The sequence below is a fragment of the Ascaphus truei genome, chromosome 1, assembly GCF_040206685.1.
Source record: "Ascaphus truei isolate aAscTru1 chromosome 1, aAscTru1.hap1, whole genome shotgun sequence".
NCBI lineage: Eukaryota > Metazoa > Chordata > Amphibia > Anura > Ascaphidae > Ascaphus > Ascaphus truei.
Window position 1 is genome coordinate 475,567,686 of NC_134483.1, and position 16,049 is coordinate 475,583,734.

Consider the following 16,049-nt stretch of genomic DNA (forward strand, 5'->3'; position numbering starts at 1 on the left):
CTGTGCAACTGTCTCTGTAATGCCTTGGAAATCAGAGTCAAAATCAGAGCACAATTTACACAAAATACCATTTAAATTGGATTGTTTCACCTCTTTCCATGCCTCTACAATGTTTTTCACTGCATGGAGAATGTTGAAACACTTCCAAAATTCTTTTAAGGTTGGACCTCCTTCCTCATTCGTTGCCCTGAGCAAATGTTCGCCTAAGATAGTAGGCCTTGAGGGAAGCAATAACCCCCTGGTCCATAGGCTGGATCAATGAGGTGGTGTTTGGGTCATGGACTCCACCATAATGTTTGGATGGAAATCATACAGGTACATGGGATGGCCAGGAGCATTGTCCAGGAGTAGCAATGCTTTAAAAGCAAGATTTTGCTTCGTGCAATATAATTCCACGGCAGGAACAAAATGGTGTTGGAACCAGTCCTCAAAAAGGCTCCCTGTTACCCATGCCTCGCATAGACTTCAAAAAACTGGAAGTGTTGTCTTTGCATAACCCTTAACTGCCCTAGGGTTTTCTGCATTGTAAACAAGCAAAGGTTTTAGCTTTAAATCACCTGCAGCATTTGATCCAAGCAAAAGAGTAAGCTTGTCCGTGGCAACTTTAAAACCAGGCATAGATGTTTCCCCTTTTGCAACGTTGGTTCTACTGGGCATTTTCTTCCAATAAGCCCAGTCTTGTCTACATTGAACACTTGACGAGCGCAATAGCCACCATCCTCTATAAAATGTGCTAATTTTACAGGAACATTTTAGCTGTAGCAGCTTCCCCAATTATGCAAGTTTGCCCTGTCTTTAAAACGCATAAACCAGCCCTTACTTTCCGTGAATGTTTCAATCTTGGACCCTTCTCTATGCTGGTGCTTGATGCCCTCAAAAAGACTCAAAGCCTTGGCTTGAATTAAGGCTAGACTAATAGGCACATGATGCTGGGATTGATCTTCCAGCCATAAGATGAGGAGTTTTTCAACCTCAGAAATATGTCCTTCACGTTGCCTTCTTGTTTTGGTTTGCATAGGAGCCGAGTCTTAAACCTGTCCCAATATTATGGCCTTGTCTTTCAGAATTGTCCCAATTGTTGTACGAGGTATATCCAATGAGCGGCCAATTTCTGTATTGGTCTCTCCTTTCTCAGAATGCTCTATTATGTTTAATTTAACTTCTAAAGCAAGTCTGTACCACATACGGCCCACGGGCGGCATGCGGCCCGCCGGGACTCCCTGTCCTGTGCGGCCCGCGACAGCCTCCCTCCACCCCCCCTTTCCCCTTCCCTGGTAGGGAAGGAAGGAGTGCGCTCCAGCGGTGTGACGCAGTCCCCTCTCTGCACCAGCAGTTGGACGGATGGACACACTGACGCGCTCCCCCCATCCCCCCCCCCCCGAGGCCACACCAGCAGTTGATGAACGCACTGACACGCTCACCAGCACCCCCCTTGAGCCCGCTCCAGCAGGGTGATACACTCTAGTAGTGTGACCCGAAACTTCCGGAGTCTGCTGCCAGAGCGCGCTTCTTACCTCGCGCTTCACCCTGATACCGGTAGCCGCACGGTCAATACCTCCTGGCTGAGGTCCGTCGCCATCAGGTAGGCATAGGGGGCGGGGGTTGTTTGATGAGGGGGACTGCTGAAAGGGACTGGGGGAGATGAGGAGGGAGGGGGCCTGCTGAAAAGGACTGGGGGAGATGAAGTACTTACATTTGTGAACAAACGTTCTCTATCATAAATATGAACAAAAACAAACAACGTTCTTGTCTGATTAATAACAATTTGGAAGACATTTTGAAGACGTCTTCTACAAATATGACCCTGGAATACAACAGGCTTTCTATTACATTTCTGAGCAACATCACTGTCATTGTTGCTTTTATCAGACATGGTTAAGGGCAAAAATACACCACAAAACCTTCACACAGACCGAGCTGGGCGACTTCCTTGAACTGCACCTTTGTGATTGGTTGATTGTATCAACTTGGCATCACGTTGTATGAGCATTGGATAAGGCGTTTTGGCGTCTGAAAAATGCCGTTGGATGTATTATAAAGTGTCGGATATGCCGTTCGTCATAAAATGAAACATCGTCAAGTACACACACACACACACACATATACATAAACACACACACACACACACACACACACTAAAAACCTCTCTTGCTTTATCCATTGTAACACCACCGAAAGAAGAGATCAGTGTATCCCGAAAGCTCGCACAAATAAAAGCATTTAGTTAGCAATAGAACGGTATCGCTTATTCGTTTTTGATTATAAGCTCGGCTAACACGGTACAGATACACACACACACACACACACACACACACACACACACACACACACACACACACACACACACACACACACACTAGAATCCAATCAGCGCTCAACCAAATATCGATACTGGGACAAGTAAAACATAAAAACAAAGCAGAAAAATTTAAACCACTAGTAAATCAGATATTGAGACATATAGGATAAGCCCCAAAATTAAGTCCTGGCATAGAAGATCTTATCAATCAGCTCTGTCTCAATAGGATCAATCACAAATACAAGAGAAGTCCTGCTTTCATCAAAGAGATATCCCCCAAACTTCTGTAAATCAACTTCAACTCAAATTAGAAGAGAACACACAGACAACTCTCAGTGTATACAATTTATTCTACAAAAATAGAACACATTAAAAATAATGAACAATTGCACTCCCATTTGTGTTTACTGCAGTAAACACATATACAGTAACACCGTCAAGTCTATCAAGAATCACCTCATGGACCTCTAGGATCCAGCCATACACACATACACTGTGTATCAGTGTCTCATTCGGCTGCCTGTGCTCTCCTCTCCAATCGCCTGCAACTCAGCGCCTCCCCCTGGGGCTGACATCACTCCCAAGATGGCCACCGGGGATTACCAAACGCAACACTGATTCGCTGGATCACCTTACGTGTTTCGTGAAGATGTCTTACTTCCTCAGGGGCTTCAAATCAGTGTTGTACTATGGGCTCACAAAGGAGGCAAAATATACCCCTCCAGCCCATTAAAAACATCACACCAGGTATAAATCACCAATCATGATGCTACCAATTAAATCTATACTAGCTTTAGAACCTACTTCTAATCTCACAAATCAATATCCAAAAGGATACCTACACTACACCACCCTAATAGTAATATGAGAGAGTGTACAGTCAGTAGATATAGCAAATGTATAGACATCTAGAGCCTCAATCAGAACATAAAAACCTAGAAACATACTAGGCAACAGCAATGTACTGTATATAGCATGACAGAGAATTATACAAATAGTAATAAAATAAATTACACATGGAACCTGCAGTGAGTCACAACAACCTCCCAAGAACAGGACCAATAATGTACCTGGTTACTGTATCTAGTCCAAATGCGTGGGTACAGTATGTATCTATTATTAATCGCAGATACTATAACCTGGTATTTTAAATCTTTCTTTACAGAAAAGAACAGCCTAGTAATGACCAGAACCTGTGTCCAGAACCAGTGTGACACCGTGGAATATGTGGTATGATCCAGGTCTTAACCACCCTGAGCATGAAAATGACTATCACAAGTTCATTGAAAGTGAAATTGAGAATTTGCTCGATACGCAAGTAATGGACAGGCGGATCTCGCTTTTAAAAACAGTAATGGACTTGCCACTTGACAGAAATCATTGCTCAGAATGCCAAACCCCTGATGAAAACCATCAAATCTTTTGAGATGTGTTCTGTTTGTATCTATCAATCATACAACACTGTAGGGGATTTGACACTGGGCAGAATCCAATACAAAAGAAAAGACAGCAAACATGCAGAGAAGAATGTGTATTTACAAGGAGTGTTCAAGAAAACAACAGGCAAACTGAAGGAATATTACTGCAAGACTGATGAGTGGTGCCAGACCTGCTTGACGAGGACAAGTGTTCATGCAGTCCAGATATTTAATGGCAACAATTAAATAATTGAGAGCAGGAGATCCCTTTGCATGCAGGAGCAATGTTTGGCAGTGAAACTAAAAGCACAGCTTGCCCTATACAATCTCTTTGGCACATGAAGGGAACATTCAAGTGCTTGGAGAGTTTTAGGATTCACCTGCAGTTCTACAGCTTTTTCCAGTTAGCAGACCACAAAGCAATCACTTTTGATCTTGCCTAATTCTGTGGATGCAGTGATCTCTCGTTATGGACAAGTCTTCACAAAACAAAGTCAGGGCATGAGAGAGACAACTGTAGCAAGGTGTGCTGCAATAAGAGTCAATGCCTTTAAAATGTTAAAGGATAAGTGACATGACTTAATTTCTACAGCAGTTAATACTTTGTCTTCTGAATTTTACATTGCATCGGTCACTTTTTGAATGTACGTACTGTATTGTAGTTGCAGCAAACATCAGGTATAAAATCTGGGTGTTGAGATATTTTCAGCAAATTCTTAATCAAATGGGTCTTCCCTTTGTTTTATTCAAATAACAGCTATTAATAAAGGCCCATTACTACTTTTCTGCAATTTTCCATGACTCAAGTACAACACTACCACAATTATTTTAAGAATACCTCGTTAAATGTGGGCATATTTTTTGTTATTACCAAACCTACTAGTTTCTGCTTTAAATCATTTATAGACTTGCACTTTCTATGCTGCAGTTCAGAAATACAACTTGTTCTAATTAGATTCTATGGTAACTTTGTGTACTCTAATAACAAAAAAAAAACCAGCTGCTTGTTATAAGTAAACAAAGGGCTGACATTTTGGAAATCGTTTTTGCTTTTCTGTGTTTCTCACCTCCATAATGCTTTCATGCAGTTTCTATAAAAACATATCAATGCAATCAAACACAATATCTCGATATTCAGAAGTCTTAATATCAAAAGACAAAACAAATAATCACATTTACTGTCGAATCAAAATATTTTTCTTTAAAAGGAGCAATCCAAGTGGGCTGTTTTTTTTTAATTTTTATTTACCCGGGATTGAAGCAGGGGATCTCCACCGGAGCTGAACCCCATTAATTCCAGCTCTGTGGAACCCCTTCTTCCTGAGATACCCGGATGACATCACGGCTTCCTATTGGCTGGCAGGGTGCAGAAGCTTTGAAAATCGTGAGCTTGAACTAGCGAGACAGAGCAGCTACCGGCACCCCTTACGAAGGTAAGTATCTCCAGAAGCAGGGGTTCCCTGGAGCTGGAATTCATAGAGTTCAGCTCTGGAGATATCATGCTTCAAATCCTATGTAAAAAAAAAAATTACATTTAAAAAAAAAAGGAAGAAAAAATCCGGCGAGCTTGGAATGCCGCTTTAATGTAGAGAAAGTGGAAATGCGTACACTATAATCTCTCAGGGCTTGATACGGTGAACAAGACCTTTGCGAATGATGGCAGCAGGCTCATTTTACTTGCTCTAGTTTCTCCTTACCTATATGGCAGTACATTGCTGCCTTCCATTTTGAATTTCAGGGCTTTATTGATCACATCCTCATTTTCTTCATGGTAAACTGAGCAAGTGCAGTACACAATTCCTTGCACTTTATTAACTGCAAATAGAAATTCAACATGTGAGCAATAACAACATAAATAAAAGTAGCACTACAACACTGCACAGAACTTTACCATGGGATCTCCCCATTTAAGGCTACATTGGTCCAATACCAGAAGAAAATATTATTTATTATTAAGAGCAGCCTTTGTGCTTTATATTATATGTACAATGTGCAGTATATTGTATAATAATAATCATCCAGGTAATGTCTCTGCTCCTACATTTCATATGCATTAAAACCAGGTTTCAGTAGACTAGGTCATTCTATTTTCATGAAAAAAAGGTGCAATGCTTAACAAAAATTCTCTTGAGGTGATGCACTTTAAAGCAAAATACCACCTTTACCTTTTTTTCCTCCCCACTTTATTTAATGCATTTATTTTTTAGGGCCAACTTTAAAACTGAAGAGGTACAACTTCATGTCAAAGGAGCAGGACAAGTTACCACAAATTGCTAGTGAAAGATAACATATCCCCTTGCCACTTCCTCAACCTGGTGCATTGAACAGGCTGTGGAGATTTTTAAATATCCGATTAGCCTGACCAGGGCAGCTTGAAGGAGGTCTGAAGCAAAATATACCTAAAGAATAAGAAGACCATCTCACGGCACATTAACACAAAAACAGTTGATAGCAAAGGAAGAGCAGCAAAAACATGTTAATTCCGTTGGTGGTGCTTAGACCCTACTCCATCAGTATATTGTGCCTTAAAGGACCCAAAACAAAGAAGGACTGAAAACTAAGGTAATAAACAATTGGAGTCTACTGTATACTATTCTGGATTACTCATATACATCTGTGGCGGAACTACTATATGTATAGGCAGTTTGGCTGCACTAGTGCCCACCAACATTGGGGGCCCATCCTCAACCCGCTGGAACACCGTTGCAGGATTTCGAAACGTCCCCCTCACCCCCCATGCCCTACCTGTGGAGCGGTTCTGGTTGTGGTGGTGGGAGCCCGCTCAAGTGGTCCAAACATGGAATTTAGGCCTCGCTGGAATCAGGGCCCAACTTGCACGATCACTACCTGAGTGGGCTCCCTCAGTCACTGCCACCGCACCTGCTCTACAGGTAGGGCCCCGGGATGAAAGGGTGGCCATTAAAAAATTAATTGAAAAAACTTGGACCAGGGCCCACCTGTGCCTAGTTACGCCACTGATCTACATTAAACATGTAAATCAATGTTTTGAGTTTTAAAAAGATCCAAAAATGTAGACATGCCCATATTTCGTTTCCTTGTCAAAATCAAACAGATCTTTCCTGATATAGTTGCCGGCCGTTTCAGCACTGCAGAATCTAGAAAAGGTGTGTAAATCGCTAGTAGACCAGAAAACAAGGAAGAAATTATTGCAGCGTTAATTAAATATCTACAACGAGGGTTGTTAATTAAACTGCGCTAGAGTCCATCGGTACAAAATTGCACTGAATCTTCTGTCGACTTCAATGGGAGTTTGAGTAATTGTGCCCCGATCAGCTCCATCACATTTTAATTAATAACCACCAGAGTAGGTAAAAAAATGTAAATCAGTAGTACTTCAAATAATACATGGTCTGATGTTTGTAACCAGCTTTTTATGCAGTCTGCAGTTAATTTTGACTTGTGTGCTTTTCTACGGACCTATGCAAAAAAACAGCACTATCCAACGTGAAGCAGGACATTTTCAGCTTTAGCAAAAGAGAGAAGTTAAAGCAAGATGAATTTCTCACAAGTTAATACAATAAAAAATAAATAAAAGAAACATTCATGAAGCACTCCTGGGGGACACTTTTTAAAATAGGTTTGAAGCAGGGTGTCTTCGGAGCTGAACGGTGTTAATTTCAGTTTGGGGACCTCCTGCTTCCCGAGATACTTACTGCGGAAGAGGGTGCCGGTAGCATCTCCTGCTGGGCTAGTTTGGCTAACATAATGGCGACTTAAATATCCGGCGTCCTGAGGGCGGGCCGATAGGAAGTCGTGACATCCCTTGCGGCTTCCAATTGGCCCACGTGACGCTGGACATTTAAACAGCAGAGAGATACCGGCATCCCGGGAAGCACCTCACAGTTACAAAAAGGGAAAAAGAAGAAAACATTTAAAGGTTATTAACAAGACCAAACGCAAGGAAAGATATAATACAGGATGGGACATTACTGTAGCTATTAAATGCTGTACAGGTTGTGGTTCATTAATTAAATGCTTGGGTGAACAGGTAAGTCTTGAGCCTGTTTTTATAGATTTCCAGAGAAGGGAGCCTCTCAAACTGTATGAGGCAGACTGTTCAAAAGAGTGGGAGTAGTGTGGCTAAAAGCTCGAGCCCCAAAGGGTAGTTAAGGAGATTCTGGGAACTGTTGGGAGTCCTTTGTCTGCAGTTCGAAGTGAGCGATTGGGAGTGTAGAGTGCATTGCAGTAGCCCAGGCGTGAAGACACAAAGGCATGGATAAGCCTAGTAATATCGCCTCTGGCAGAATCAAGTGCTAAATGCTGGCTATTTTCTTTGGTGGAAAACTGAAGATTTAATCATGACTGACACCTGATGTTTAAAGGTCAAGTCACAATACCAAGATTCTGCACATGGACAGAGTTTAGCAGCTGGGAGTCCCCGAGCTTAAGGCCAGTGTGTTGACCTATCTGCCGTCTTGTTGTCTTCTGACGGTGAGAATCCACCATGAGCACTTCTGTCTCATCAGGATTCAACCTTATCAACTGGAACACACCCACTGTAGGATCTCAGATAAACATCTACTGAAGACGGATAATGGGTCCTTAATGCCTGGTGCAAAGGACAAGTAGAGTTGAGGGTCATCTGCATAGCAGTGATAACCCAAGTCTTGCGGTCTGATTACGTCACCTAGTGGCAGCATGCAAACGAGTTAGGAGATGGGATAGAACCCTGTGGCACTCCACATGACGGGGATGGGTGCAGGAGTACACTCTTTAAGATACTCTCTGTGACCTACCAGTGAGAAAGTATCTGAACCAGCTGAGAACTGTGAAACCCAGGTCACAGAAATCCTTCAGGCGCTCCATTATACACACACAGCCCCTGTAATTACAATTTCGTAAGTTCCCTGTAAGATAAGAACCCAAACCCACCAGATCATTTTGCAGGTGCAGCAGTGTTAGCACCTACAGAGAGGCCATACCGTGAAGTGGTTGTAGGCTTAAAATACTTTCGCCAAAAAATTGAACTAAATGACCCTTGTTTATAAACAGATAAGTATTTAACTAAATATGACATTTTTGTCTTTCACTCCGTTAAGATCCTATGGTCCACAATATCAAATGCGGTACAGAGGTCAAGCAGTTACCTCTATTGCCATCAGGAGATCATTTAGCATACGCATCAGGGTTATTTCAGTACTATGCCGTCTTCTGAATCCTGACTGGAATGGGTCATAAATGTCATGGCTTGATAGACCGGTTTCCAGTTGGATTGCAACCACTTTCTCAATAACCTTCCCTAGGAAAGAAAGGTTTGATACAGGCCTGTAATTCACCATGCAATCTGGGTCAAATTATGGTTTCCTAGAAGAGTTCTGATGACTGCTTCCTTCAGCAGTTCGGGAAAGATCCCCATCTGCAAATAGCACAGGACTATTTTGGCAAACACTGGGCCGATTACATTAACGCAGCCTAAGAGAAGGCGTGATGGGACTGGGTCCAAATCACAGTTAGTGGGACACTACTACTGAATTGTTTGCACAAGGTCTTCTACATTCATATGGTCAAAGCTAGTCCATAAAGCTAGAGAACCTGCACAGGACTGTGAAAACGCTTCACCAGACGGCAGACATACTCGTTTGCAGATGAAACAAATAAAGCGCAACAGATTACTTAGTACAGCTCAATTCCGTTATAGCGCGGTCATCGGGGGCCACCAGATCCGACCGCGCTATAACTGGGGTCGCGCTAATTTAAAAATAAAAAAATGGCCGCCGCGCGCCCGATCGGGAGGAGGGGGGAGGAGGTGGAGTGAGGCGCTGGCAGACCTACATGTCCCCTAGCAGCCACTGTAGTTCTCCCAGCATTCCCCGCACTCCCCTCAGCAGCTCCGCACCATCCAACCACGGATCCCCGCAAATATCCTCCAGCCTCGCACCGATTCCTTCCCACCTATTCCCCCCAGCCTCGCGCCGATCCCCGCACCGACCCCCCTGCTGTCACGGTTGTGCTCGCCACAAACCTGGGTCGGACCGCGTGGCTGAGGTGGGGTTGTAAAAGCACCGACCTTAGACCGCGCAGGCGGATCCGGATTGCGCAGTTCGTAGTCGTACGTAGCAGGATCAGGACTGGAGAAGACAGCCTCGCCAGTGGACAAGCCAGGGTCAGGATTGGAGACATCAGGGTTAACATTGTTCAAGCAGTACTTCGGGAACAGGTAGTCAGGAGTGTCCCGCTTCAGCTTAGTAGCGCGGGAGTGGCCTCTGCGCGTGTGAGGCGACCATGGCCCATGGTACTGGTCTCAGGAAAGGATAGGCAGACCAGAGTAGCACATCGCCTAGCTGCACTGGTAAACCAGTGCTTCAGCGCAAGGGTCCTGAGCGGGCTGGGGAATCCTCCGCTTCAGCGCAGGAACCAGGACACGGCCTCTGCAATAGAGAATGAGCAACAGGCCCCAGGAACCAGGAAGCTGAAGAAAACAATGGGGAAACCTCCGCTTCAGCACAGGAGACAGGAACAGACCGCTGCATGACAATAGCAGCCGGTCTCAGGAAACCAGGAGCTGAAGTCAACAAGGAGAGTACTCAGCTTCAGCACAGGAGACAGGAACAGACCGCTGCATGACAATAGCAGCCGGTCTCAGAAAACCAGGATAACAAGCCAAGGGCTTGTGGCAGAACAGTTAGTGACATCCAGAAAGGACTATGCTCGGCAGGGAGCATTGTGGGAAAGCAGTACTTAAAGGTCAGTGAACCAATAGCAGAAGGGGCGTGTGGCAGTATTGCTTTAGTGAGTGAATCCAGGCTGCAGTAAATATCAGGGGAAGTGTTCCAGGACTGCACAGGTCTGCAAGACAAGGCAAACAGCAAACTGAGGTGCGGATTCCTTACACCTGCCTCGCGCCAATCCACCAGCCTTGCACTGTTCCTCCCCTCCCCCAGCAGCCACACGATGCCCCCAAAGGTGGCCTGTGACATCAAAGGTAGGGGGGGCTGTGTGTGTGGTGTGTGTGCTGTGAGTGTATGCAGTGTGCAGTGAGTGTGTGCAGTGAGTGTGTGCAGTGAGTATGCAGGGTGCTGCGAGTGTATGCAGTGTGAAGTGAGTGTATGCAGGGTGCTGTTAGTGTGTGCAGTGTGTGCTGGTGCTGTGAGTGTGCAGTGAGTGTATGCAGTGTGCAGTAAAAAAAAAATTACATTTAAAAATGTTTTTTTTTTTTTTAAATTCGGGGTCCAAGCTCAAACCGCGTTATAAGTGGATCGCGCTATAACGGGGTTGAGATGTATATAGGTATGTTACAGAGCATGACCCCAGAAGACGTCACAGGACTAAATGCTTTTTGACTGCTTGAGGCCACCGTACCAACTCTGTGCTAACTCCGCCGAGTAGCTGATCCGGGAGGACGGTTGGAGTGCGCCCAGAGTCACTTCTTGCTTTTTTGGCAGCGGGGAAAGTGTGAGTTGTTCCTTTCCCCTCTGTGTTGTTTGTTACATGAGTAAAATGTTAATGCACTATATTCTTTGCATTTGTGTTTTCTTCTCCATATGAGGTCCCGAGGAGCCCACATACCAGAGTATTCCGGTCTATGGAGTAACAGTATCATGTGTTAGTAGTGTTGATTTATTGGATCAATTTGCACATTTTATTGTGCAATAGTGATTTTGCACCATAAACACTTGTTAGTTTATACTGGTTTGCAGAGCCTCTCCACGGTGCGCAGAAGCTGAGCTTGTCTATTATCCGCTGCCATGATCTCACGTGACAGCAACGCTAACTTCTTACTAGTAATCGTGAACTGGTATTTTATGATGTGGTCAATCAGTTTCAGCGTATCCTCAACCCTGCAAGACTTCCACTAGTGCTATTCAAGTGTGAGACCCTTCTTCAATTTTCTAAGGGAATTGTCAAACCAAGGTGTGTGGTAGTGTGAGATGAGGGGTCGTATTCGAACAGGAGCGATATTATCCTTTATGGGCCCCAAATCTCTACTCTAGTAGTCCTTGTAGTGACCTTCACGGGAGAGGGCCTATTGGGGATGGGGTGATGGGGGGGTGGCTGTGATTGAGAATAAAATTGAGTTCTGGTCTGACTAGACAACTAGGTCTATTGTTAGGTCCGAGATTTCTAACCGGTCTGTAAAACAAGATCAAGCGTGCGTCCACTTTTATGGGTAGCAGAGCAAACTAGTTGTGTGAACCCCACAGCATTCATTGTGTGGAGGAGGTCTTGACCAAATTGGGAAAGTTTATCATTGACAGAGGCATTGAAATCCCCCAAGATAAGCTATCTGGGGTGCTCCAGGACTAGGCCAGCAACAAGATCTGCGATTTCTGGTAGAAATACTTTCACATCTCCAGGGGGCGGTAGATGAGGACTCTAAACCCCACAACGTAGAACTCTGGCAGCAATAAACTCAAATCATTGAGTTAGCCCAACTGGCAGGGCCCCGTGTGTCAAGGTTGTTTTAAAACAGATTGCCCCACCTCCTCCCCATGGCTCCTGTTTTGAGCAGTGAATCACAGAATAATTTGTTGGGATGGCAGATTCTAAAATGGGGGCTGAATTTTCATCTAGCCAAGTGTCTGTGATACATGTTAGGTCTGATGATTCAATAAGGTCAGCTATAACAGCTGTCTTGTTCCTAATAGATCTGGCATTACACAAGACAGTTCTAATAGGACACACCAGGGGGGCTGAGATAGAGTTCTGCCCATTCAGTGTAAAATTTCTGGGGATAAGGATCAAGCAGCAAAAACCCCTAATTCTGTTCTTTTGTATCCTAAACCAGGGGTGCGCAAACTTCTCAGTCTGTGCCCACCTGCCTGCTCTCCCCCCTGCTCGCACCCCCATCCTTACCTTCGGCAAAAAAACGACGCTGCGGGTCACGTGACCCAGAAGCGTCCGCCGCGTTGCCAAGGTGTTGTATCGTGGAAGACAAGGTAAGGGAAGTTGCAGAGGCCTCACACAATCCCCGGCATTTAATTTAAATGCCTTGGGGAAGAGAGCAGGGCCTCTGCAACCGCCACGCCCCCCCTGAAAAATCTCACGCCCCTTAGTTTGCGCACCCCTGTACTTAGACAGTAAATTGGACACCACTTCGATCTGTCTCCTCTCTCTCCGTTTGCCCACCATGGCAGCACCTGTGAGTTTTTTGTTGTTGTAAATGGAAAGAGATTTAAGAACGTAATCAATGGTTCAATAGGAACTGCAGAACGAAGAGGGCGGAGTGACAGGAGACTAAAGGTGTAGGAATAAATCAGTCCAGCAGCAACAGTGGATCTCTAAGCGCGCGTGACAGCGCAAGGAGTATCGCGCGCACCTGTCGCCTGAGCGATCTGTGGACTCAAATGCGCTCGCGACGGGAAGGTGTGGCGTCACCAGGCTAATTCCCCCCGATTGGCTCAACCGCTCACGTGATGTGGCCGTCACGCAAAAAAAAAAAAACACTAACTAATTTGTCTCCTCAAAATCCTGCTGCGCCATTGCGCTTCCTGGTGTGCACTATGGCCGGCCTGATAGAGCTACTGTACTTTGTTTGTGCCGCGCATGCCCACTTTGGCCACAGCCTCAGGTTGTCTTGCTGTGATAGAGTTGATACAGTATATGAAAGTATTTTGCTGTGTCCAGTTTGCTCAGGATGTCCTAGGCCAAGTCCCTGCTGGAGGCTGATGCACATGCGCCAGGCATCGCATGCACAGCATAAAACTGCGATCTGCAGGGTGTGATCAGAGGCGCGGGAAGTGTGGCAATGGGAAAGCGTGCATGGGTTAACCCCTTCAGGGAACAGCACTGCATGGCAATGGGAAGCGTGTGTGTCAACCCCTTTATAATATAATAAAATAAAAAATAAAAAAATAAACGTTTTGGTTCCTTTTCCCTCGCCATCCGAGCCGCGTGTTCCAAGGTTAATATTTATTTGCTGCCATTAATGAACGCTGTCCCGAAATGCTTTTGTAGAGGAGGCGGCGGGGGGGGGGGGTCCGTTGATGATTTGACCGGTGGGGCTTGTTGGCATCGGAATGGGGTCTGGGAGAGGAGGTCCAGCTGAGCATGCAGAACTGCAAAGAGATCTGTTCTCCTATTGCTCACGGCGCATGTGACCGCGTCGCCACACGGGAACACAATCTTGTTGTATCCCGTTGGCGGACGCACCACTGGGGCCTGCCACTACCGAGGTGAGAGACTGGTGTTCGGCGTGCACACCATCACCACCGGGGACCTGGCCGTACTTATCCAAAGCAGAGTGAGCTTTGTATGTTGTTATATGACACTACGCTACATCAGAGCAGGCTTGAGTGAGATGTGAAAGTTCTTTCAAGTGAAGGTGTGAAAAACTTTTCAAGTGGAGATTCTTCAAGATTCCATGTGCACAGCGATCATTCTTCCTGTAATTATACAGTTGGGTAACATGTAAAAATGCAGTGATGGAGGGTTATGTGCTGGATAAGGAGGAAAGCTGGATGATGTGCATGTGGAGTATAGATCCTGAGATGATTCTATTTTCCACAGTACATTGATTTGGTGGACTTCACTGCACAGGGGCTTGCAGACATGGAGGGTTTTTCTTTGAAGGCGGAGGGAAAAGTTGAATCCGATGTGAATCTCCGTGCGAGAGACAATCTTTGGATTTTGGATACACGCAGACGTCCAGTGGTTGTTGGTGAAGGTAAATCCTTGGGTATTTACAGGGCTTTGTAATTAAATTGAATGATAATGGAGTTATAGAGAAGATCAGGAGCAAGTAAAAGGTCAGGCAGCCATTATCAATGGTACTAAACAGGCATACCATAGCTCAAATCTGTTTAATGGTCTAAAATGAATTCATAGGAGCTTTAGCATATATTTGGTGAAAAACTAAAAGCCTTTCAACTATGGCATAAAAGCCAAACTAATGGTAATGTAACATTCACTTACATTTCATTGCATGGAATAGCTCTGAAAGTTGCTGCTTGGCAAGGTCATTGAGTGTGTCTGCTGCCACCGATCCTTGAGATAAATCTCGAAGCAATGCAGTATCTGAAAGTAAAAGGTTTTACTTATTTTCATACAACAACAAAACAGCAGATATTTAGTCTATGTACCAAATGCTAAAAGAAGCATTTTAAATTTTAAACTATGAACTATGAACTTGCCCTTTTGTCCCCATTTGATGTCACAGGCAAACACAGTCTGTTCACTACCCTTACAGATACCACAAGTCAGCACTATAGAAGCATTAAAAATAGTAACAAACATCCAGCTGGATAAATAAAAATATGCTTTCCTGAAATTGGCATGGCATAAAAATGTCATAAAAGTTTTTACTAATACATATATTTTGTAAAACTAGGCTCTTATTGCAGTGCTGTTCACCAATTTCCAAAGTTATGCACATTTTTAGGACCATCACATAGGCTTCACCCGCAGCGGCAGCTATAGGAAATGCATTGAAAAATACTATATTTTATGGCAGTGGTTCCCATGGGGGTTTACAGTGCGTAAACCCTAATTAATAAAATCGCATTGCTTGTTCATCAGACAATTGCCAACAAAACTTTTTGACTGATCACAGGCAGTATAGTGTACTGAGCTTGTAGGGGGTAACACATGCTTAATAAGACCCAAAACTGCACCTTAGCTATATCACACGTTGTCTGCACACACTGTCAGTGTGGGAGCATCCAAAGATATGCCCCACAATGCCTTGCAGCTGTGAATACATAGTACCACCCACCACTACATGTTTTTTGTGCAAACCCCTTGGAGATACATCACAAACCCTAGGGGTTCCTGAACCTCCAGTTGGGAATCACTGTTCTATGGTATTTTGTGGGAGCACCCCACAACCTCCCCTCCCCCCATTTTAACTTCAGGTGAGAGTACCATTTTCCAAACTACACATGGCCTGAGAAACCGCCCTGTTACCTACAGGAGACACAGGCACCAGGGACTCCCTGACAGTATCTAAAGGTTGATGCCCCCCATTAAATGCAAAAGCAGGCACTCTGAGCAGATCTTTAAATGTTTAAATATATTACATATTAAATATCCCTGTCTCCAAAGACGTAACATTCTGTTATACAACACCAGTTTCACGGCTAGGCCAGTAAGTACTATATCCAGGGGTTAAAAAAAAAGCCTCAAACCAAATATCAAACATGTATTTCATAATAAGAACCAAGAAACAAAGCATAAATGTCGTGTTAGTTAGGAGTCCATCTAAATAAAGAAATTACCTCCATGTTCATTTAAAACAAACTCTACTGGGTCACTGACACCCGATCCTGAGCACTGAGGCAGCAGCAGAATGACTTTTGCTTTCTGTAACTTGTGATCCGTTGGATCAATGTCAGTGAAGTTTTCTTTAAGCAGTTTAATATCTGAGGGACAAAAGC

General features: G+C 44.4%; 1 protein-coding gene across 8 annotated transcripts in view; it reads right to left on the bottom strand.

Annotated features, from left to right (window-relative positions):
- NSUN7 (NOP2/Sun RNA methyltransferase family member 7) overlaps nucleotides 1-16,049 on the bottom strand; it is a 149,290-nt gene that overhangs the window by 27,321 nt on the left and 105,920 nt on the right. For all 8 annotated transcript variants that reach the window (XR_012787615.1, XM_075567520.1, XM_075567510.1 and 5 more), the window contains 3 exons: nucleotides 15,891-16,034; nucleotides 14,590-14,691; nucleotides 5,415-5,532 (listed from right to left, as the gene is read on the bottom strand). Coding sequence is in view for 7 of the 8 variants with exons in the window: in XM_075567520.1 (XP_075423635.1) it covers nucleotides 5,415-5,532; nucleotides 14,590-14,691; nucleotides 15,891-16,034 (364 nt within the window). In the remaining variant the exon portion in view is untranslated. The remainder of the gene's footprint in view (nucleotides 1-5,414; nucleotides 5,533-14,589; nucleotides 14,692-15,890; nucleotides 16,035-16,049) is intronic.